The sequence below is a fragment of the Oncorhynchus clarkii genome, chromosome 27 (genome assembly GCF_045791955.1).
Source record: "Oncorhynchus clarkii lewisi isolate Uvic-CL-2024 chromosome 27, UVic_Ocla_1.0, whole genome shotgun sequence".
Classification (NCBI taxonomy): Eukaryota; Metazoa; Chordata; class Actinopteri; order Salmoniformes; family Salmonidae; genus Oncorhynchus; species Oncorhynchus clarkii.
The window spans coordinates 38,722,010-38,744,377 of NC_092173.1; the positions used below are offsets into that span (position 1 = coordinate 38,722,010).

General features: G+C 44.9%; 1 protein-coding gene across 1 annotated transcript in view; it reads left to right on the top strand.

The window, feature by feature from the left end:
- Window positions 1–22,368, top strand: part of LOC139386072 (ventricular zone expressed PH domain-containing 1) — a 140,519-nt gene that overhangs the window by 51,490 nt on the left and 66,661 nt on the right. Inside the window, exons 4-5 of the mRNA XM_071131494.1 lie at window positions 11,132–11,295; window positions 17,596–17,805. Of these exons, the coding sequence (XP_070987595.1) occupies window positions 11,132–11,295; window positions 17,596–17,805 (374 nt within the window). The remainder of the gene's footprint in view (window positions 1–11,131; window positions 11,296–17,595; window positions 17,806–22,368) is intronic.

Consider the following 22,368-nt stretch of genomic DNA (forward strand, 5'->3'; position numbering starts at 1 on the left):
TATATGTGTATGGAGGAGGATCTGAGTTTTGAATGCATATCATAAGTCATGTTATGTCATGCCTCTTAATATGTACGGTATCTACACAGCTGTTCTTTACTGTGTTGTTTAAACAGCATCTCTTTACAGCTGTTCTTTACTGTGTTGTTTAAACAGCAGCTCTTTACAGCTGTTCTTTACTGTGTTGTTTAAACAGTGTCTCTTTACAGCTGTTCTTTACTGTGTTGTTTAAACAGCAGCTCTTTACAGCTGTTCTTTACTGTGTTGTTTAAACAGCATCTCTTTACAGCTGTTCTTTACTGTGTTGTTTAAACAGCGGCTCTTTACAGCTGTTCTTTACTGTGCTGTTTAAACAGCAGCTCTTTACAGCTGTTCTTTACTGTGCTGTTTAAACAGCATCTCTTTACAGCTGTTCTTTACTGTGTTGTTTAAACAGTGTCTCTTTACAGCTGTTCTTTACTGTGCTGTTTAAACAGCAGCTCTTTACAGCTGTTCTTTACTGTGTTGTTTAAACAGCGACTCTTTACAGCCATCCATCCAGTAGTGCTGAATGTTGACCTCAGCTGAGCTCCTTTAGGCTAGTTGTGTGAGTGATTCAGACTAGCATAGGTTAACATTACTGCATAGTGATTCAGACTAGCATAGGTTAACATTACTGCATAGTGATTCAGACTAGCATAGGTTAACATTACTGCATAGTGATTCAGACTAGCATAGGTTAACATTACTGCATAGTGATTCAGACTAGCATAGGTTAACATTACTGCATAGTGATTCAGACTAGCATAGGTTAACATTACTGCATAGTGATTCAGACTAGCATAGGTTAACATTACTGCATAGTGATTCAGACTAGCATAGGTTAACATTACTGCATAGTGATTCAGACTAGCATAGGTTAACATTACTGCATAGTGATTCAGACTAGCATAGGCTAAAGGGGAACTAAAAATAAAAAGCAAACATTCCAATATATATTATCTATATAATGTATATATATAATGTGTTTATAGGAGTCTCAAGACACAGAAATGTTGAAATTCCAAAATAAGTGGGTTTTTTTGCAGACGGGAATTCCAATGTTGGATATATATGGGACATGCATATAAGGATATGGACTAGGCCCTGGGTGAAATTATTCATGAAATCCATAGGATACACATTGAAATGTTCGGATCATAAAAGTCTCCAAACCACACTAGTCACGTGTTTCTGCTGAGCTCGGTATAGTTCTAGTCTGCAGAATCACTTCCCATAGAAGTGAGTTTAATGTTTGGCCCAATGCTGTAGTATTAATGTTTCATTTGCTAGACAATGTTTCTGGAGGGTCACAATACAATGAACAAGGTTTTCTTGAATCCTGGCATAAATTATGATTTATTAAATACAGTTATCGCATCTCATTGACTTCAGATCCTTGTTGGGATCTGGACCCTATGGGATATGGGCCCTATGGGATCTGGGCCCTATGGAATCTAGATCCTATGGAATCTGGGCTTTATGGGATCTGGGCCCTATGGGATCTGGACCCTATGGAATCTAGACCCTATGGAATCTGGGCTTTATGGGATCTGGGCCCTGTGGGATCTGGGCCTTATGGGATCTGGACCCTATGGGATCTGGGCCCTATGGGATCTGGGCCCTATAGGATATGGGCCCTATAGGATATGGGCCCTAGCATGTCCCAGCAACCCTGTCATTTGATACTATGCTCCTACCACTAGCACTCTGAAGTTAATCGTATGAAGGCCCTGCTGCCAACACATTTGTTTCAGGGGCAACTGACCTTAGGTTTGACGTCACTGCACGAGGCTAAGGCACTGTACTGTAGCTACCAGATTTACATAATGTACTGTACACCCACAGTTCATTTCCAGAATATCATTAGCATACCTCAGTGGTGAGGTGTTAACATGCCCTTCTAGCCTCCACTGTAGGTGTTTATGTTCATTCAGACTGCAGTGTCCTGGAAGACTGCTGTGAAATGTTTTCTTTGTTTACTAAAGAATAGAAGGTCAGTCCTTGTTAGAGTTTAGGGTGTTTTTTCCTGTGTAGGCTGTCAAAAGAGAGAATTATTAGGCCCTGTATTAGCATTTTGACTGGGGTTGACGGATTGCAAAAGACACCTTGACTTGCTGTAAGTGAGACTGCATGTAGTGCTAAGAACATAACAATAAAAAAATGACTAATAACACAGCGGAACTATTAATATCTTTAAAGGAAACATGCGGTGTGTGTGTGTGTGTGTGTGTGTGTGTGTGTGTGTGTGTGTGTGTGTGTGTGTGTGTGTGTGTGTGTGTGTGTGTGTGTGTGTGTGTGACATTGAGCCTCAGGCTGGGGCATGGTATAGGCTGGGCTAAGGCTGGGACAGAGATAGGATAGGATGGGTTGGGGGCTGGTGCCGGGCTTGTGTGTTTTGAGTGGAGCTCCCACAGCCCATGACTCACACATACAAGAAGTTATGAGAGAGAAAAGGTAAAATGTCTTGACATTACATGCCTGTCTCTCCCGCTTCACCTCTCCTTCCTACTTACATTGTTTTACAATCACTTTGGCACTTATTTCGGAACCTTTTCAAAACTCTAGACACAAAACTCACAACCAATGATCAAAATGCAAATTTTTCAAAACTTCAAAACTTTTCACTTTTTCCAATTGCTTGGATACAATACACATAAATCTAAGATCATTTGTTCATTGAACTAAAATCACCTGTTCAAAATGACACAACTTAACATCAAAGTATTACCATTTCAAAATGCAATTAACACATTACATCTGAAATGACTGTCTATTCATTTCATTACAATGATCAAACTATCAATTGATACCACTGCTCAAAATGATAAGTAACTGTTGCGTTACTCGTTACTCTTAATGCATAGTTTTACGGAAATTGACAAACAATATTCCATGTTTAGATCATGAAAGTTTCAGGATAACGAGATCCATTGACATCAATTACCGTGGAACATGAACCAATTGGACGACATTATCTATGGCTGTAATATTTCATCATCATTCTTTATCAGACACTGTTTCTATCTTCCCATGTACCACTTTTCCAGTCCATGTTTTCAGATTTGACATTACTGTACACTCACCGGCCACTTTATTAGGTACACCTATCTAGTACTGGGTAGGACCCCCTTTTGCCTCCACAACAGCCTGAATTATTCACGGTGTTGTACGTTAAGAGATGCCCTTCTGCACACCACTGTTTTAAACAGCTGTTATTTGACCATTTGTGGCCTTTCTGTTATCTTGAATGAGTCTGGACATTCTCCTCTGACCTCTCTCATTAACAAGGTGTTTTGCCCACAGAACTGCCGCTCACTGAATGTGTTTTGTTTATCGCACCATTCTCTGTAAACTCTAGAGACTGCAGTGTGTAAAAATCCCAGGAAGGCAGCTGTTTCTGAGATTCTGGAATCACCATGTGTGGCATCAACAATCATACCACGGTCAAAGTTGCTTAGATTACTCATCTTGCCTGTTCTAATGTTTGGTCAAACAACATCTAAAGCTCTCTACTCTATGTACTCTATATATTGAGTTGCAGGCAGCCACATGATTCGCTGTTCGAAGGTAACCTTCCTTGATGAGCTAAATCAGGTCTGTAGAGCTGATGACATGACCTATATCATTGTGTGGGATAATGTCAGGTTCCACCATTCTCAAATGGTGCAAGCATGGTTTCAGGCCCAACCACAATTTTACCACCCTGTACTTACCCCCATACTCTCCTTTCCTTAACCCGATTGAGGAATTTTTCTCCACATGGAGGTGGAAGGTTTATGATAGGCGCCCTCACGAACAAGCCACCCTTCTCCAGGCCATGGATGACGCATACAATGACATCACGGCAGACCAGTGTCAGGCCTGGATTCACCATACAATGACATCACGGCAGACCAGTGTCAGGCCTGGATTCACCATACAATGACATCACGGCAGACCAGTGTCAGGCCTGGATTCGCCCGAAGATTCTTCCCAAGATGTTTGACTAATGAAAACATCCATTGTGATGTGGATAAGAACCTGTGGCCAAATCCACAAGACGGGTTGAGGGAAATATAGAAGTACACTAATCAATGTTTTGTTTTGCTTTTTACAGTAAGTCAGGTGAGGAACACTACAGTTAACCTTTTAACTGTTTTTTCGTTTTTTGTTGCTAATTATTTTTTGCTTTGATTCAAAGAAACCTATGTTGTGATTTTATTGTATTTAATCAATACATTTCCTATTTTGTTCAATGATTCCACTGTGTCTGTAGTATTCTCTCTACTAGTCCTTTTACAGTGATGCATTTACGTGTAGTAGCATAATGAAACACGTATCACATATTTTGTACTACAATATTTAATGATTGTACGAACAACTACACAGTGAAACTATCGGTATCTTGTGTGTGGGTGATCTAAATGAATGGTCCTATGGTATTTCATGATAAATTAGTTATTTGAACCAATGATTCTGCAAGTGCAAGGTTTCTTTAAAGATATGAATGCACAATGCAATGTTTTGAACATTGGACAGCCTGTGTTACAAGTGATGACCGTTTTGAGTTTTGTGTCTAGAGTTTTGAAAAATGACCACAAGGTTCTGAAATTAGTGCCAAAGTGATTGTTAAAATCTGTAATTGAATTGAATTGAGTGGGAAGGAGAGGTGGGGTGGAGGTGGGGTGGAGAGGTGGGATGGAGCATTAGACAGGCATGTTAAAGGGCTTGTTATTAATGTGAGCGGCTGGTTCTGGTTTTGTTGTGGTCGTCTTTAATGGTTTACTGCCCTCTGAGGCATAGATGGATGACTGGTAGACTGCTAGATGGCTTTAGTGTGTTTGTGTGTGTGTGTGTGTGTGTGTGTGTGTGTGTGTGTGTGTGTGTGTGTGTGTGTGTGTGTGTGTGTGTGTGTGTGTGTGTGTGTGTGTGTGTGTGTGTGTGTGTGTGTGTTTGTGTGTTTGTGTGTGTGGGTGTGTGTGTTTGTTTGTGCGCTCCTCAGGGCACATGGACTAAGTGTGTTCAGACATGGGTGGACACGGAAGCACCGTAAATCTCCCATGGGTCTTTGGTTCTGCAGACGTCTGGCTCCTGGCTTTAACATTCTGCTCCCGACAAACCAATAAATTCTCTCTCTCTCACCTTTAGGAATGCTCACTAACTCGCCCTCTTTATGTCCCTCTCATCTCTCTCTTACTGCTTTTCTTACTCTGGTGTGTGTGTGTGTGTGTGTGTGTGTGTGTGTGTGTGTGTGTGTGTGTGTGTGTGTGTGTGTGTGTGTGTGTGTGTGTGTGTGTGTGTGTGTGTGTGTGTGTGTGTGTGTGTGTGTGTGTGTGTGTTTGTTTGCGGATGCGACTGGAGGTCAGGTAGGAACATCAAAGACTATGTAATAATGAATATTGTGAGGACTGAGCAGCTGCTTGGCGACGGTTGCTCTGTTGATTTGTCTTGGGGTTGTATTAGTGATGTTATCACAGCAGATAGACAGGTCACAACAGACAGACAGGGCCACAGCAAACAGACAGGTCACAGCAGACAGACAGGACCACAGCAGATAGAAAGGACCACAGCAGACAGACAGGGCCACAGCAGACAGACAGGACCACAGCAGACAGACAGGTCACAGCAGACAGACAGGTTACAGCAGACAGACAGGACCACAGCAGACAGACAGGTTACAACAGACAGACAGGTCACAGCAGACAGACAGGTCACAGCAGACAGACAGGACCACAGCAGACAGACAGGTCACAGCAGACAGACAGGACCACAGCAGACAGACAGGGCCACAGCAGACAGACAGGTCACAACAGACATACAGGGCCACAGCAGACAGACAGGTCACAGCAGACAGACAGGTCACAGCAGACAGACAGGACCACAGCAGACAGACAGGGCCACAGCAAACAGACAGGCCACAGCAGACAGACAGGTCACAACAGACAGACAGGTCACAGCAGACAGACAGGGCCACAGCAGACAGTCAGGGTCACAGCAGAAAGACAGTTGCCATGGGAGGCAGTGTAAATGTTATCTATTGGACGATGAGTTGCCATGGGAGGCAGTGTAAATGTTATCTATTGGATGATGAGTTGCCATGGGAGGCAGTGTAAATGTTATCTATTGGATGTGCTACCCAGAGCGTGTACACCTTTACCATTCTGGGAATATCCTCCTAATATTGAGTTGCCTTTTTGCCCTCAGAACAGCCTCAATTCATTGGGACATGGACTTTACAAGTTGTCGAAAGTGTTCAACAAGGATGCTGGCCCACTCCCGCTGTTGTGTTAAGTTGGCTGGATGTCCTTTGGATGGTGGACCATTCTTGATACGGAAACTGTTGAGCGTGAAAAATCCAGCAGCGTTGCAGTTGTTGACTCAAGCCTCTTATAACCCCCGTGGATTCTGTCTCATAGGTAGACAATAGACATGTACACTACTGTTCAAAAGTTTGGGGTCACATAGAAATGTCCTTGTTTTCTCGAGAAAATCACTTTTTTTTGTCCATTTAAAATTAAAATTAAATAATAATCAGAAATACAGTGTAGACATTGTTAATGTTCTATATTACTATTGTAGCTGGAAATGGCTTATTTGTAATGGAATATCTAGGCCCGTTATCAGCAACCATCACTCCTGTGTTCCAATGGCATGTCGCTTATGGCACAAACCCACCGTCGCTGGACCAGACAGGACTGGCAAAAAGTGCTCTTCACTGACGAGTCGCGGTTTTGTCTCACCAGGGGTGATGGTCGGACTTGCGTTTATCGTCGAAGGAATGAGTGTTACACCGAGGCCTGTACTCTGGAGCAGGATCGATTTAGAGGTGGAGGGTCCGTCATGGTCTGGGGCGATGTGTCACAGCATCATCGGACTGAGCTTGTTGTCATTGCAGGCAATCTCAACGCTGTGCGTTACAGGGAAGACATCCTCCTCCCTCATGTGGTACCCTTCCTGCAGGCTCATTCTGACATGACCCTCCAGCATGACAATGCCACCAACCATACTGCTTGTTCTATGCGTGATTTCCTGCAAGACAGGAATGTCAGTGTTCTGCCATGGCCAGCGAAGAGCCTGGATCTCAATCCCAATGAGCACCTCTGGGACCTGTTAGATCGGATGGTGAGGGCTAGGGCCATTCCCCCCAGAAATGTCCAGGAACTTGCAGGTGCCTTGGTGGAAGAGTGGGGTAACATCTCAGAGAAAGAACTGGCAAATCTGGTGCAGTCCATGAGGAGGAGATGCACTGCAGTACTTAATGCAGCTGGTGGCCACACCAGATACTGAATGTTACTTTTGACCCCCCTTTGTTCAGGGACACATTATTCCATTTGTGTTAGTCACATGTCTGTGGAACTTGTTCAGTTTATTTCTCATTTGTTGAATCTTGTTATGTTTATACAAACATCTACACATGTTAAAGTTTGCTGAAAATAAACGGCAGTTGACTGTGAGAGAACATTTCTTTTTTTGCTGAGTTTATGACTTGGAAGAGCAGGTGTTCCTATTGTTTTGTACACTCAGTGTAGTTACCAATGTCTATCATTAGGCGTGTTGATATATGACCCAGAACATGCACACTGATGTACAGCCAGTCCCCTTGTGAATCCTTTTGATACAGTCAATCGTCATGCATTAAACTAATTAGTAAATGTCAATGCTAACATTTGAAGTCATTTTAAATCAATCCATTCCAGGTAAGCTGTAGACAGATGTTGGCAAGGACATTGAACTCGTTGATAGGAGTTATGGCCATCAGATTCGTTTTGTGTAGCAGGTAGCAACGCTAGCTAGCAATGCACACACACACACATACACACACACCCATGCACACACACACACTGAAAACTGCTGGCCCACAGTTTTTCGCACTCTCACTACTTCCTGTTTTCCAACGCATGTTTATTATCCCATGTCTCCGTGGGGTACCACCTGTTTCCTTAGCCAATCAGAGTGAGGGCCAACTGCAAATAGAACTCCATTCACAAAATGAGAATCACCTCTGCAGTATGTGTTCCATTCATAGGATGGTCCCAGGAAGGAACCTAGGGATTGCTTCCAGATTACCCTGTAGATAACGACAGATATTCAGCATGCAGGAAGACTGGAGGGCTCTCTTGTCTCTGACTCTTTGTCTCCTCTGTCGTTCTCTCAGTCTGACACTCTATTTTGGTCTCCTTGTAATTAATTCAATCCAATTCGTTCAAGTTTTATAGGTAGGAAGTACATGTGTTGATTTTACCATAGCAGAACAGTTTTAAACTATTATACAGTAGATGAAAGGACAACATATTTTTCTCTATTGTTCTCTACCCCCCACCTCTCTCTCTCGGTCTCACTAAGTCCATATGTCCTTTAGATGATGTGCTTTGACATTGAAAATAAAATAATAACATGCTGGACACAGTCATGCTGTAGGAATTTCACATAGTTTTGTCCCATAGAGTAAATCACATCCAGGTTTACCCCACTCATACTACTGTATTAACTCCAGCCTTTTACTGTGGGGACATCAGTCAATCCCTTTTACTGTGGGGGCATCAGTCAATCCCCTTTACTGTGGGGACATCAGCCAATCCCCTTTACTGTGGGGACATCAGTCAACCCCTTTACTGTGGGGATATCAGCCAATCCCTTTACTGTGGGGATATCAGTCAATCCATTTTACTGTGGGGATATCAGCCAATCCCTTTTACTGTGGGGACATCAGCCAATCCCTTTCACTGTGGGGACATCAGCCAATCCCTTTTACTGTGGGGACATCAGCCAATCCCCTTTACTGTGGGGATATCAGCCAATCCCCTTTACTATGGGGATATCAGCCAATCCCTTTACTGTGGGGATATCAGCCAATCCCTTTACTGGGGGGACATCAGCCAATCCCTTTTACTGTGGGGATATTAGCCAATCCCTTTACTGTGGGGATATCAGCCAATCCCTTTTACTGTGGGGACATCAGCCAATCCCCTTTACTGTGGGGATATCAGCCAATCCCTTTACTGTGGGGACATCAGCCAATCCCCTTTACTGTGGGGATATCAGCCAATCCCCTTTACTGTGGGGACATCAGCCAATCCCCTTTACTGTGGGGATATCAGCCAATCCCTTTACTGTGGGGATATCAGCCAATCCCTTTTACTGTGGGGACATCAGCCAATCCCCTTTACTGTGGGGATATCAGCCAATCCCTTTACTGTGGGGACATCAGCCAATCCCCTTTACTGTGGGGATATCAGCCAATCCCCTTTACTGTGGGGACATCAGCCAATCCCCTTTACTGTGGGGATATCAGCCAATCCCTTTACTGTGGGGATATCAGCCAATCCCCTTTACTGTGGGGACATCAGCCAATCCCCTTTACTGTGGGGATATCAGCCAATCCCCTTTACTGTGGGGACATCAGCCAATCCCCTTTACTGTGGGGATATCAGCCAATCCCTTTACTGTGGGGACATCAGCCAATCCCTTTCACTGTGGGGACATCAGCCAATCCCTTTTACTGTGGGGATATCAGTCAATCCCTTTTACTGTGGGGACATCATTCAATCCCTTTTACTGTGGGGACATCAGTCAATCCCTTTTACTGTGGGGACATCAGTCAACCCCTTTACTGTGGGGATATCAGCCAATCCCTTTACTGTGGGGACATCAGCCAATCCCTTTTACTGTGGGGATATCAGTCAATCCCTTTTACTGTGGGGATATCAGCCAATCCCTTTTACTGTGGGGACATCAGCCAATCCCTTTCACTGTGGGGACATCAGCCAATCCCCTTTACTGTGGGGACATCAGCCAATCCCCTTTACTGTGGGGATATCAGCCAATCCCCTTTACTGTGGGGACATCAGCCAATCCCCTTTACTGTGGGGATATCAGCCAATCCCTTTACTGTGGGGACATCAGCCAATCCCCTTTACTGTGGGGATATCAGCCAATCCCCTTTACTGTGGGGATATCAGCCAATCCCCTTTACTGTGGGGACATCAGTCAATCCCTTTTACTGTGGGGACATCAGTCAACCCCTTTACTGTGGGGATATCAGCCAATCCCTTTACTGTGGGGACATCAGCCAATCCCTTTTACTGTGGGGATATCAGTCAATCCCTTTTACTGTGGGGATATCAGCCAATCCCTTTTACTGTGGGGACATCAGCCAATCCCTTTCACTGTGGGGACATCAGCCAATCCCTTTTACTGTGGGGACATCAGTCAATCCCTTTTACTGTTGGGACATCAGTCAATCCCTTTTACTGTGGGGACATCAGTCAACCCCTTTACTGTGGGGACATCAGTCAATCCCTTTACTGTGGGGACATCAGCCAATCCCTTTACTGTGGGGACATCAGTCAACCCCTTTACTGTGGGGATATCAGCCAATCCCTTTACTGTGGGGACATCAGCCAATCCCTTTTACTGTGGGGATATCAGCCAATCCCTTTTACTGTGGGGACATCAGCCAATCCCTTTTACTGTGGGGACATCAGCCAATCCCTTTCACTGTGGGGACATCAGCCAATCCCTTTCACTGTGGGGACATCAGCCAATCCCTCTACTGTGGGGACATCAGCCAATCCCTTTTACTATGGGGACATCAGCCAATCCCTTTCACTGTGACATCAGCCAATCCCTTTTACTATGGGGACATCAGCCAATCCCTTTTACTGTGGGGACATCAGCCAATCCCTTTCACTGTGGGGACATCAGCCAATCCCTTTACTGTGGGGACATCAGCCAATCCCTTTTACTATGGGGACATCAGCCAATCCCTTTCACTGTGACATCAGCCAATCCCTTTCACTGTGACATCAGCCAATCCCTAATGATTTAGCTACAAAGTAAACATAAAAGGCATTGTTCGTGTTCATGTAATGTCATAAGAGATGAAGCTACTAATAAAACTACTAATTGAAGACAGAAGACATTGTGCAGATGCATGAGATATTTAAAGAGGGTTTAGATATCAAGGTCAATTTCTCTTGGGCAAATATTGAAGGATTCTGGTACACATTATGTGTCTTTTTACATTTATACATGTTACATTTTCTTCCTCAAGGATGGACGTCATGGAATGAATATTGACAACAAATGGTGAGACTTGAATCCGTTGTCTGTCTGTGTCGTCCCCCTCTAGGTAACCACATGCTCCTACGCGTGCTGCCGTCCGTCTACCCCAAACAGCCCCATGCCATCCATCGTCACCTAGGCAACCTGACGGCCATGATGTCACAGCTCGATTCACCGGAGCAACAACACCTGCTGAGGCTGATCCGGATGGTCGCCGAGCAACAGCCACTGGTGTGTGTGTGTTTATGTGTGTGTGTTCACGTACCCGTGTGCCTGTCTATGAGCATGCGTGTGATGGACTGCGTTCAAAGAACACATTAGTCATGAGAAAGTCCAGAATTCCTACATGCGGGAATGCTGTGCTACGCTCCAGAGAGCGTGGTCCAGCATGAGGATATTAAGGGCAGAGTAATGGGAGAGGGGAAAGTATGTATGTACATGCTAGATGGATGTTCTCACCCGCGTTAAGAGAGAACAAGCTGAGTCATCAGAAACCACGTGCCGAGGGGAATAGTGGGTTGTGTCTGGTGAAAAAGAGAGCAGTCATAAAGAAGTGAAAGACCACATTTAGAACTCAGTAGGAATCACACACACACACACACACACACACACACACACACACACACACACACTCTCATATACGTGCTCATTATGAGTGTGTAGAGAATGCATCTGTCATCAGTAATGTCAAATATTTTGACATTTCCTGTCTCTCTCACACTCATGATGCAAGAGTCCCAACTGATGATCAGATTGATTTATCAGGGAAACTCTAATAAGTCATTCAGCTCATCTCCGGTTTGGAGGAAAGAGAGAGAGAGAGAGAGAGAGAGAGACCACTGTGACTGACCCAAAAATAAGGAAAGCTTTGACTATGTACAGACTCAGTGAGCATAGCCTTGCTATTGAGAAAGGCCGCCGTAGGCAAAGAGAAGACAGGCTATGTGCACACTGCCCACAAAATGAGGTGGAAACTGAGCTGCACTTCCTAACCTGCCGGACCCACAAAGAATTTGAAAACAAATAACATTTTGATAAACTCCCATATCTATTGGGTGAAAAACACATTGTGCAATCACAGCAGCAAGATTTGTGACCTGTTGCCACAAGAAAAGGATAACGAGTGAAGAACAAACACTATTGTAAATGCAACCCATATTTAGGTGTATTTATTTTTCCTTTTGCACATCATATCAAATCAAATCTAACTTTATCTGTCACATGTGTAGACCTTACCATGAAATGCATACTTACAAGCCCTTAACCAACAGTGTAGTTCAAGAAGGAGTTAAGAAAATATTTACCAAATAAACTAAAGTAAAAAGTTTTTAAAAAGTAACACAATAAAATAACAATAACGATGCTTTATACAGGAGGTACCGGTATCAATGTGCGGGTGTACAGGTTAGTCGAGGTAATTTGTACATGGAGGTAGGGGTGAAGTGACTGCACATCGTTAGAACAATGTATAAATGTATAATATGACATTTGAAATGTCCCTATTATTTAGGAAATTGTGTGAGTGTAAATTGAATTGAGAGAGAGACAGAGAGAGAGAGACAGAGACAGTGAGAGAGAAAGAGAAAGAGAGTGAGAGAAACAGAGAGAGCGAGAGAGACAGAGAGAGGGGAGAGAGAGACAGAGACAGTGAGAGAGAAAGAGAAAGAGAGTGAGAGAAACAGAGAGAGAGCGAGAGAGACAGAGAGAGGGGAGAGAGAAAGAAATAGAGAGGGGGAGAGAGAGAGAGAGAGAGAGAAAGGGGGGAGTAAGAGATAGAGAATGTGAAAGAAAGACCACAAGAAACAAAAAAGTGAGATAAAATCAACAACAAAGACGACAACATTAAGACCAAGAACAAGCACATCCTACGGTGGGAGGGAGACAAGAGGCCTGGTCTGGGCTGGTCTGGTCTGGCTAGGACAGATAATGAGGCAAATGGGATTTAGTTTAACCAGTAAGTCCCACAGCAAGGCTACACTATTCAGTACCCCATAGATCACGCGTCTGACCCGCTGACCCATTACAGGGAAAGACATCACATTTCTCCCTGATTGATTGACCAGCACAGCCAGGGGTCAGCCAAGGCGACAGAGGTTGTGTAAGGTTCATAACTCTAACATGTCAACTGACTGACTGGTGTGTGCATGTATGCGTGTGTGTGTGTCTCCATGTATTTGATCGTCTGTCTTCATGTCTTTGATCGTCTGTCTCCATGGGAACGTATGTCTTTGATCATCTGTCTCCATGGGAGAGTATGTCATTGATCGTCTGTCTCCATGGGAACGTATGTCATTGATCGTCTGTCTCCATGGGAGCATATGTTATTGATCATCTGTCTCCATGGGAATGTGTCATTGATCATCTGCCTCCATGGGAACGTATGTCTTTGATCGTCTGTCTCCATGGGAACGTATGTCATTGATCGTCTGTCTCCATGGGAGCGTATGTCTTTGATCTTCTGTCTTCATGGGAGAGTATGTCATTGATCGTCTGTCTCCATGGGAACGTATGTCTTTGATTGTCTGTCTCCATGGGAACGTATGTCATTGATCGTCTCTCTCCATGGGAGCGTATGTCTTTGATCATCTGTCTCCATGGGAACGTGTCATTGATCGTCTGCCTCCATTGTAGCGTATGTCTTTGATCTTCTCTCTCCATGGGAGTGTATGTCTTTGATCGTCTGTCTCCATGGGAACGTATGTCATTGATCGTCTGTCTCCGTGGGAGCATGTCTTTGATCTTCTGTCTCCATCGGAATGTGTGTCAATGATCGTCTGTCTCCATGGGAACGTATGTCATTGATCATCGGTCTCCATGGGAGTGTATGTCTTTGATTGTCTCCATGGGAACGTATGCCATTGATCGTCTGTCTCCATGAGAACGTATGTCTTTGATTGTCTGTCTCCATGGGAATGTAGACAGATGACACAACAGTAGTAGGCTTGATTACCAACAATGACGGGACAGCCTACAAATCAAAATCAAATCAAATGTATTTATAAAGCCCTTCGTACATCAGCTGATATCTCAAAGTGCTGTACAGAAACCCAGCCTAAAACCCCAAACAGCAAGCAATGCAGGTGTAGAAGCAGGGAGGAGATGAGGGCTTTGGGAGTGTGGTGCCAGGAACGTAATCTCTCACTCAACGTAAAAAAAAAAGGAGATGATCGTGGACTTCAGGAAACAGCAGAGGGAGCACCCCGCTATCCACATCGACGGGACAGCAGTGGAGAAGGTGGAAAGTTCCAAGTTCCTCGCAACAGCGCCTATTCAACCTCTGGAGGCTGACGAAATTTGGCTTGGCACCTAAAATCCTCACAAAATTTGACAGATACACAATTGAGAGCATGTTGTTGGGCTGTATCACTGCTTGGTATGGCAACTGCACCGCCCGCAACCGCAGGGTGGTGCAGTCTCACCGGGGGCAAACTACCTGCCCTCCAGGACACCTACAGCACCCCGATGTCAAAGGAAGGCCAGAAAGATCATCAAGGACAACAACCACCTGAGCCACTGCCTGTTCACCCCACTATCATCCAGAAGGCGAGGTCAGTACAGGTGCATCAAAGCGGAGACCGAGAGACTGAAAAACAGCTTCTATCTCAAGGCCATCAGACTGTTAAATAGTCATCACTAGCACATTAGAGTCTGCTGCCTATATATATAGACTTGAAATCACTGGCTACTTTAATAAATGGAACGCCAGTCACTTTAATAATGTTTACATACAGTTGAAGTCGGAAGTTTACATAAACTTAGGTTGGAGTCATTAAAAATCATTTTTCAACCACTCCACAAATTTCTTGTTAACAAACTATAGTTTTGGCAAGTCGTTTAGGACATCTACTTTGTGCATGACACAAGTAATTTTTCCAACAATTCTTTTCTGACAGATTATTTTACTAATAATTCACTGTATCACAATTCCAGTGGGTCAGAAGTTTACATACACTAAGTTGACTGCCTTTAAACAGCTTGGAAAATTCCAGAAAATTATGTCATGGCTTTGGAAGCTTCTGATAGGCTAATTGACATCATTTGAGTCAATTGGAGGTGTACCTGTGGATGTATTTCAAGGCCTACCTTCAAACTCAGTGCCTCTTTGCTTGACATCATGGGGAAAATCTAAATAAATCAACCAAGACCTCAGAAAAAATGTGTAGACCTCCACAAGTCTGCTTCATCCTTGCGAGCAAATTCCAAATGCCTGATCCGTGTTCACCTGTACAAACAATAGTACGCAAGTATAAACACCATGGGACCACGCAGCCGTCCAATCGCTCAGGAAGGAGACGCGGAAGGAAGGAGACGCGTTCTGTCTTCTAGAGATGAACGTACTTTGGTGTGAAAAGTGCAAATCAATCCCAGAACAACAGCAAAGGACCTTGTGAAGATGCTGGAGGAAACAGGAACAAAAGTATCTATATCCACAGTAAAACGAGTCCTATATCGACATAACCTGAGGCAAATAACATAACATGACATAACTCAGCAAGGAAGATGCCACTGCTCCAAAACCGCCATAAAAAAGCCAGACTCTGCTATCTCTATCTATCTATCTATCTATCTATCTATATATCTATCTATCTATCTATCTATCTATCTATCTATCTATCTATCTATCTATCTATCTCTATCTCTACTCTGCTCTCTCAATCTCTCTCTCTCTCTCTCTCTTTCTCTCTCTCCTAATCTCAACTCTGCTCTCTCTCTCTCTTTCTCTCGCTCTCCTACTCTCAACTCTACTACCATTCTACCAACACTTCTCTGTCTCATCTTCCTTCTCTTTTACTGCATGTACAGTGCCTTGCGAAAGTATTCGGCCCCCTTGAACTTTGCGACCTTTTGCCACATTTCAGGCTTCAAACATAAAGATATAAAACTGTATTTTTTTGTGAAGAATCAACAACAAGTGGGACACAATCATGAAGTGGAACGACATTTATTGGATATTTCAAACTTTTTTAACAAATCAAAAACTGAAAAATTGGGCGTGCAAAATTATTCAGCCCCCTTAAGTTAATACTTTGTAGCGCCACCTTTTGCTGCGATTACAGCTGTAAGTCGCTTGGGGTATGTCTCTATCAGTTTTGCACATCGAGAGACTGACATTTTTTCCCATTCCTCCTTGCAAAACAGCTCGAGCTCAGTGAGGTTGGATGGAGAGCATTTGTGAACAGCAGTTTTCAGTTCTTTCCACAGATTCTCGATTGGATTCAGGTCTGGACTTTGACTTGGCCATTCTAACACCTGGATATGTTTATTTTTGAACCATTCCATTGTAGATTTTGCTTTATGTTTTGGATCATTGTCTTGTTGGAAGACAAATCTCCGTCCCAGTCTCAGGTCTTTTGCAGACTCCATCAGGTTTTCTTCCAGAATGGTCCTGTATTTGGCTCCATCCATCTTCCATCAATTTTAACCATCTTCCCTGTCCCTGCTGAAGAAAAGCAGGCCCAAACCATGATGCTGCCACCACCATGTTTGACAGTGGGGATGGTGTGTTCAGCTGTGTTGCTTTTATGCCAAACATAACGTTTTGCATTGTTGCCAAAAAGTTCAATTTTGGTTTCATCTGACCAGAGCATCTTCTTCCACATGTTTGGTGTGTCTCCCAGGTGGCTTGTGGCAAACTTTAAACGACACTTTTTATGGATATCTTTAAGAAATGGCTTTCTTCTTGCCATTCTTCCATAAAGGATTTGTTTAAAAAGTTTGAAATATCCAATAAATGTCGTTCCACTTCATGATTGTGTCCCACTTGTTGTTGATTCTTCACAAAAAAATACAGTTTTATATCTTTATGTTTGAAGCCTGAAATGTGGCAAAAGGTCGCAAAGTTCAAGGGGGCCGAATACTTTCGCAAGGCACTGTATATGGTTCCATATGTTGTGAGATTCTCTCTCTTTTCAGAACAACTGGTTCTGAGACATTAGGATCAGGACCTGCAATTGTAACAGTAAGCAACTGTAACAAAATGGATGACTGCAGAGTAGCCGTTATTATGTTGCATGGATTGCTAAGGCATAAGAATATGAAAGTGTAAATTCTTATTTTAAATGTGTGTAGTTATGTACCTGTCTATTCATTTGATGTATTATGTCATTTTATGTAGTTCTGTCCTCCAGCTATTATGTCATGTTTTATGTGGACTACAAGAAGAGTAGCTGCAGCTTTGGCTGTAGCTAATGGGGATCCTAATAAAATACTGAATACTCTCATACCGCCTTCTAGCCTCTTTTCCATCCTTCAACCCAATGCCAATCACTGTTTTTATCCTCTCTCCCCTCTCTCCCCTCTCTCTCCCCCTTCTCTCTCCCCCCTCTCCCCTCTCCCCCCCCCCCCCCCTCCCTCCTCTCTCCCCCCTCTCTCTCCCCCCTCCATCTCCCCTCTCTCTCCCCCCTCCCTCCTCTCTCCCCCCTCTCTCTCCCCCCTCTCTCTCTCCCCTTTCTCTCCCCCCTCTCTCTCCCCCTCCCTCCTCTCTCCCTCCTCTCTCTCCCCCCCTCTCTCCCTCCTCTCTCCCCCCTCCAGGTTCTGAGCCCCCTGGTGCCCTCCCTGGTTGGTTACCTAGGCGATGCATCTCTGAACGAGACTCTACTGGGTGCACTGGTGGACGTGTCACAGGCTAGCCCCGCCTCCATGACCCCCTTCCTGCCCGCGCTGAGAGTTGTGGGTCAGCAGTACCCAGTCCTGCTGGGACACGTGGTCAAAATACACAGAGCTGTGGGCTTGACCAGTGAGGTGAGGAGACATCAACATTCACCTTTCTGCTACTCTTACTTCTCTCTCTCATTTCTCTCCGACTCTTCTCTCTCATTCCCCCTCTAATTTCTCTCTCTCCTCTTCTCTATCATTCCCCCTCTAATTTCTCTCTCTCCACTTCTCTCTCATTCCCCCTCTAATTTCTCTCTCTCCTCTTCTCTCTCATCCCCCCTCTAATTTCTCTCTCTCCTCTTCTCTCTCATTCCCCCTCTAATTTCTCTCTCTCCTCTTCTCTCTCTTTCCCCCTCTAATTTCTCTCTCTCATCCCCCCTCTAATTTCTCTCTCTCCTCTTCTCTCTCATTCTCCCTTTCTCCTGTCATTGTCAACTTTTATTTCCTCTCTTCCATCTCTCCATCAGTGTTGGGCAGTGCAGCAGTGTTGACACAGACGCCGGAACTCACTGAGCCAGAATCACTTAGTCAGCCTGGCTAGGTCTGTCCATACACACACACACACACACACACACACACACACACACACACACACACACACACACACACACACACACACACACACACACACACACACACACACACACACACACTTATGAACCGTCAGTCACCTGCCAGAAATAATCAATCAAAACACAGGGACACAGTGAAACAGATCCTTACATTCCTCATTCCCAATCATCATTAACCTGAGTTTTCATATGAACCTAATCTTACTCATATAAGGTTTAGGGTGACATTGACAATAAACACTCAGTTAACAGGTCCATATCTGCAGCTCAGATAACAGGCCCATAGCTGCAGCTCAGTTAACAGGCCCATAGCTGCAGCTCAGATAACAGGCCCATAGCTGCAGCTCAGTTAACAGGCCCATAGCTGCAGCTCAGTTAACAGGCCCATAGCTGCAGCTCAGTTAACAGGCCCATAGCTGCAGCTCAGATAACAGGCCCATAGCTGCAGCTCAGTTAACAGGCCCATAGCTGCAGCTCAGTTAACAGGCCCATAGCTGCAGCTCAGTTAACAGGCCCATAGCTGCAGCTCAGTTAACAGGCCCATAGCTGCAGCTCAGTTAACAGGCCCATAGCTGCATGCCTGTATAGTTACGCTTGGAACCACAGCATAAAATCTGTCACAGCAGTTTATTTAGCTTATTAATCACGGTATGTTCTGGTATCAAACCATCTCATGTGGGGGTCAACTCTAACACACGTAGGTAACACTCTTAGGTAACCCGCTATATGCCTGTGTGTGTAAGCACTACATGCTTTTCCAGCCCTGCATGTGTTTTCATTCAGTGGATGTGTTTGTTCAGGTGAACATTGTCTTGGGGCCTTCTGAAGGAACACTGAGAGGAGATGATTATTGAATGGAGCCTTCTGAAGGAACACTGAGAGGAGATGATTATTGAATGGGGCCTTCTGAAGGAACACTTAGAGGAGATGATTAGTGAATGGGGCTTTCCGAAGGAACACTGAGAGGAGATGATAAGTGAATGAGGCCTTCTGAAGGAACACTGAGAGGAGATGATTACTGAATGAGGCCTTCGGAAGGAACACTGAGAGGAGATGAATATTGAATGAGGCTTTCTGGAGGAACACAGAAGAGATTATTATTTAATTCAGCTTTCTGAAGGAACACTGAGAGGAGATGATTATTGAATGGGACCTTCTGAAGGAACACTGAGAGGAGATTATTATTGAATGGGGCCTTCCGAAGGAACACTGAGAGGAGATGATTACTGAATGAGGCCTTCTGAAGGAACACAGAGGAGATGATTATTGAATTAGGCTTTCTGAAGGAACACTGAGAGGAGATGATTATTGAATGGGACCTTCTGAAGGAACACTGAGAGGAGATGATTATTGAATGGGGCCTTCTGAAGTAACACTGAGAGGAGATGATTACTGAATGAGGCCTTCTGAAGGAACACAGAGGAGATGATTATTGAATTAGGCTTTCTGAGGGAACACTGAGAGGAGATGACCCTAACCATAACCCTAGCCATAACCCTAACCCAAGCCAGAACCCTAGCCAGAACCTTAGCCATAACCCTAGTCATAACCCTAACCATAACCCTAACCATAACCCTAACCATAACCCTAGCCATAACCCTAACCCTAGCCATAACCCTAGCCATAGCCATAACCCTAGCCAGAACCTTAGCCAGAACCTTAGCCATAACCTTAGCCATAACCCTAGTCATAACCCTAACCATAACCCCAACCATAACCCTAACCATAACCCTAGCCATAACCCTAACCATAACCCTAACCCTAACCATAACCATAACCCTAGCCATAACCTTAGCCATAACCCTAGTCATAACCCTAACCATAACCCCAACCATAACCCTAACCATAACCCTAGCCATAACCCTAACCATAACCCTAGCCATAACCATAACCATAACCCTAGCCATAACCTTAACACTAATGGATTGGATTATCATACTTTTATCATACTTTTTTTGGGGCCCTTAAGGTGCTGGAACAGTAGCCTGTTCTGGATAGCTTTGGCTCAATTTAACCACTGGTCAATAGTGAGTCACAATTCACCTCTCCACCGTCATAACTGACTTCTGGTGAGAGTTCTGGTACAACATGGCCTCACCCAGGTGGAGGTGGGTGTTACACATGTTGAAACATACCTGTTCTGGAGTTTTCCGCTGAGGTCATCCAGTCCATTCCTCTCAACGATAAATCCTGAGTGATTGATGGAGAGAGAGACATGTTACCTAGTGATTTTATGACTCCCAACACCTTGTGAAGCAGTGTAAGGTATGTTGTATCCTCCTTCCCACCCTCAACAAACTCTCTCCAACCTCCTCTTTCAAATCAAATCAAATCAAATTGATTTAATAAGCCCTTCGTACATCAGCTGATTTCTCAAAGTGCTGTACAGAAACCAAGCCTAAAACCCCAAACAGCAAGCAATGCAGGTGTAGAAGCACGGTGGCTAGGAAAAACTCCCTAGAAAGGCCAAAACCTTGGAAGAAACCTAGAGAGGAACCAGGCTATGTGGGGTGGCCAGTCCTCTTCTGGCTGTGCCGGGTGGAGATTATAACAGAACATGGCCAAGATGTTCAAATGTTCATAAATGACCAGCATGGTCCAATAATAATAAGGCAGAACAGTTGAAACTGGAGCAGCAGCACGGCCAGGTGGACTGGGGACAGCAAGGAGTCATCATGTCAGGTAGTACTGATGCATGGTCCTAGGGCTCAGGTCCTCCTTCCCTCCCTCAACAAACTCTCCAGCCTCCCCTCTCTCTCCTTCCCTCCCTCAACAAACTCTCTCCAGCCTCCTCTCTCTCTCTCTCTCTCCTTCCCTCCCTCAACAAACTCTCTCCAGCCTCCTCTCTCTCTCTCTCTCTCCTTCCCTCCCTCAACAAACTCTCTCCAGCCTCCTCTCTCTCTCCTTCCCTCCCTCAACAAACTCTCTCCAGCCTCCTCTCTCTCTCTCTCTCTCCTTCCCTCCCTCAACAAACTCTCTCCAGCCTCCTCTCTCTCTCTCTCTCCTTCCCTCCCTCAACAAACTCTCTCCAGCCTCCTCTCTCTCTCCTTCCCTCCCTCAACAAACTCTCTCCAGCCTCCTCTCTCTCTCTCTCTCTCCTTCCCTCCCTCAACAAACTCTCTCCAGCCTCCTCTCTCTCTCTCTCTCTCCTTCCCTCCCTCAACAAACTCTCTCCAGCCTCCTCTCTCTCTCCTTCCCTCCCTCAACAAACTCTCTCCAGCCTCCTCTCTCTCTCTCTCTCTCCTTCCCTCCCTCAACAAACTCTCTCCAGCCTCCTCTCTCTCTCTCTCTCTCCTTCCCTCCCTCAACAAACTCTCTCCAGCCTCCTCTCTCTCTCCTTCCCTCCCTCAACAAACTCTCTCCAGCCTCCTCTCTCTCTCTCTCTCTCCTTCCCTCCCTCAACAAACTCTCTCCAGCCTCCTCTCTCTCTCCTTCCCTCCCTCAACAAACTCTCTCCAGCCTCCTCTCTCTCTCCTTCCCTCCCTCAACAAACTCTCTCCAGCCTCCTCTCTCTCTCCTTCCCTCCCTCAACAAACTCTCCAGCCTCCTCTCTCTTTCTTTCCTTCCCTCCCTCAACAAACTATCCAGCCTCCTCTCTCTATCTCCTTTCCTCCCTCAACAAACTCCTTCCTTCCCTCCTTCCTTCCTTCCTTCCTTCCTTCCTTCCTTCCTTCCTTCCTTCCTTCCTTCCTTCCTTCCTTCCTTCCTTCCTTCCTTCCCTACCTCCCTACCTCTCTACCTCAACAAACTAGCTCTTGTGTTTCATTATTCATTGGCATGTTCCCCTAGAAGTAATGAAAAGGCAAAACCCCACGGTGACAGGATAAATGCGGATTCACAGCAGTATTCTGCTCTTTCCGGGAGACAGACACACATACACACACTTACACACACACATGCAAACACAGACACACACGCACACTTCCCAGGAGAGGCCGAACGATTTGGCCCTTCAGCTTCAATCACTCCTCTGTTATTGTTCTGACAATACTCCAAACCGATTCGCTCCAGCAGTAGCTTGTGTGTGTCCTAGGTGTGTGTGTGCATGTGTGTGTGTGTGGTGTGTGTGTGTGTGGTG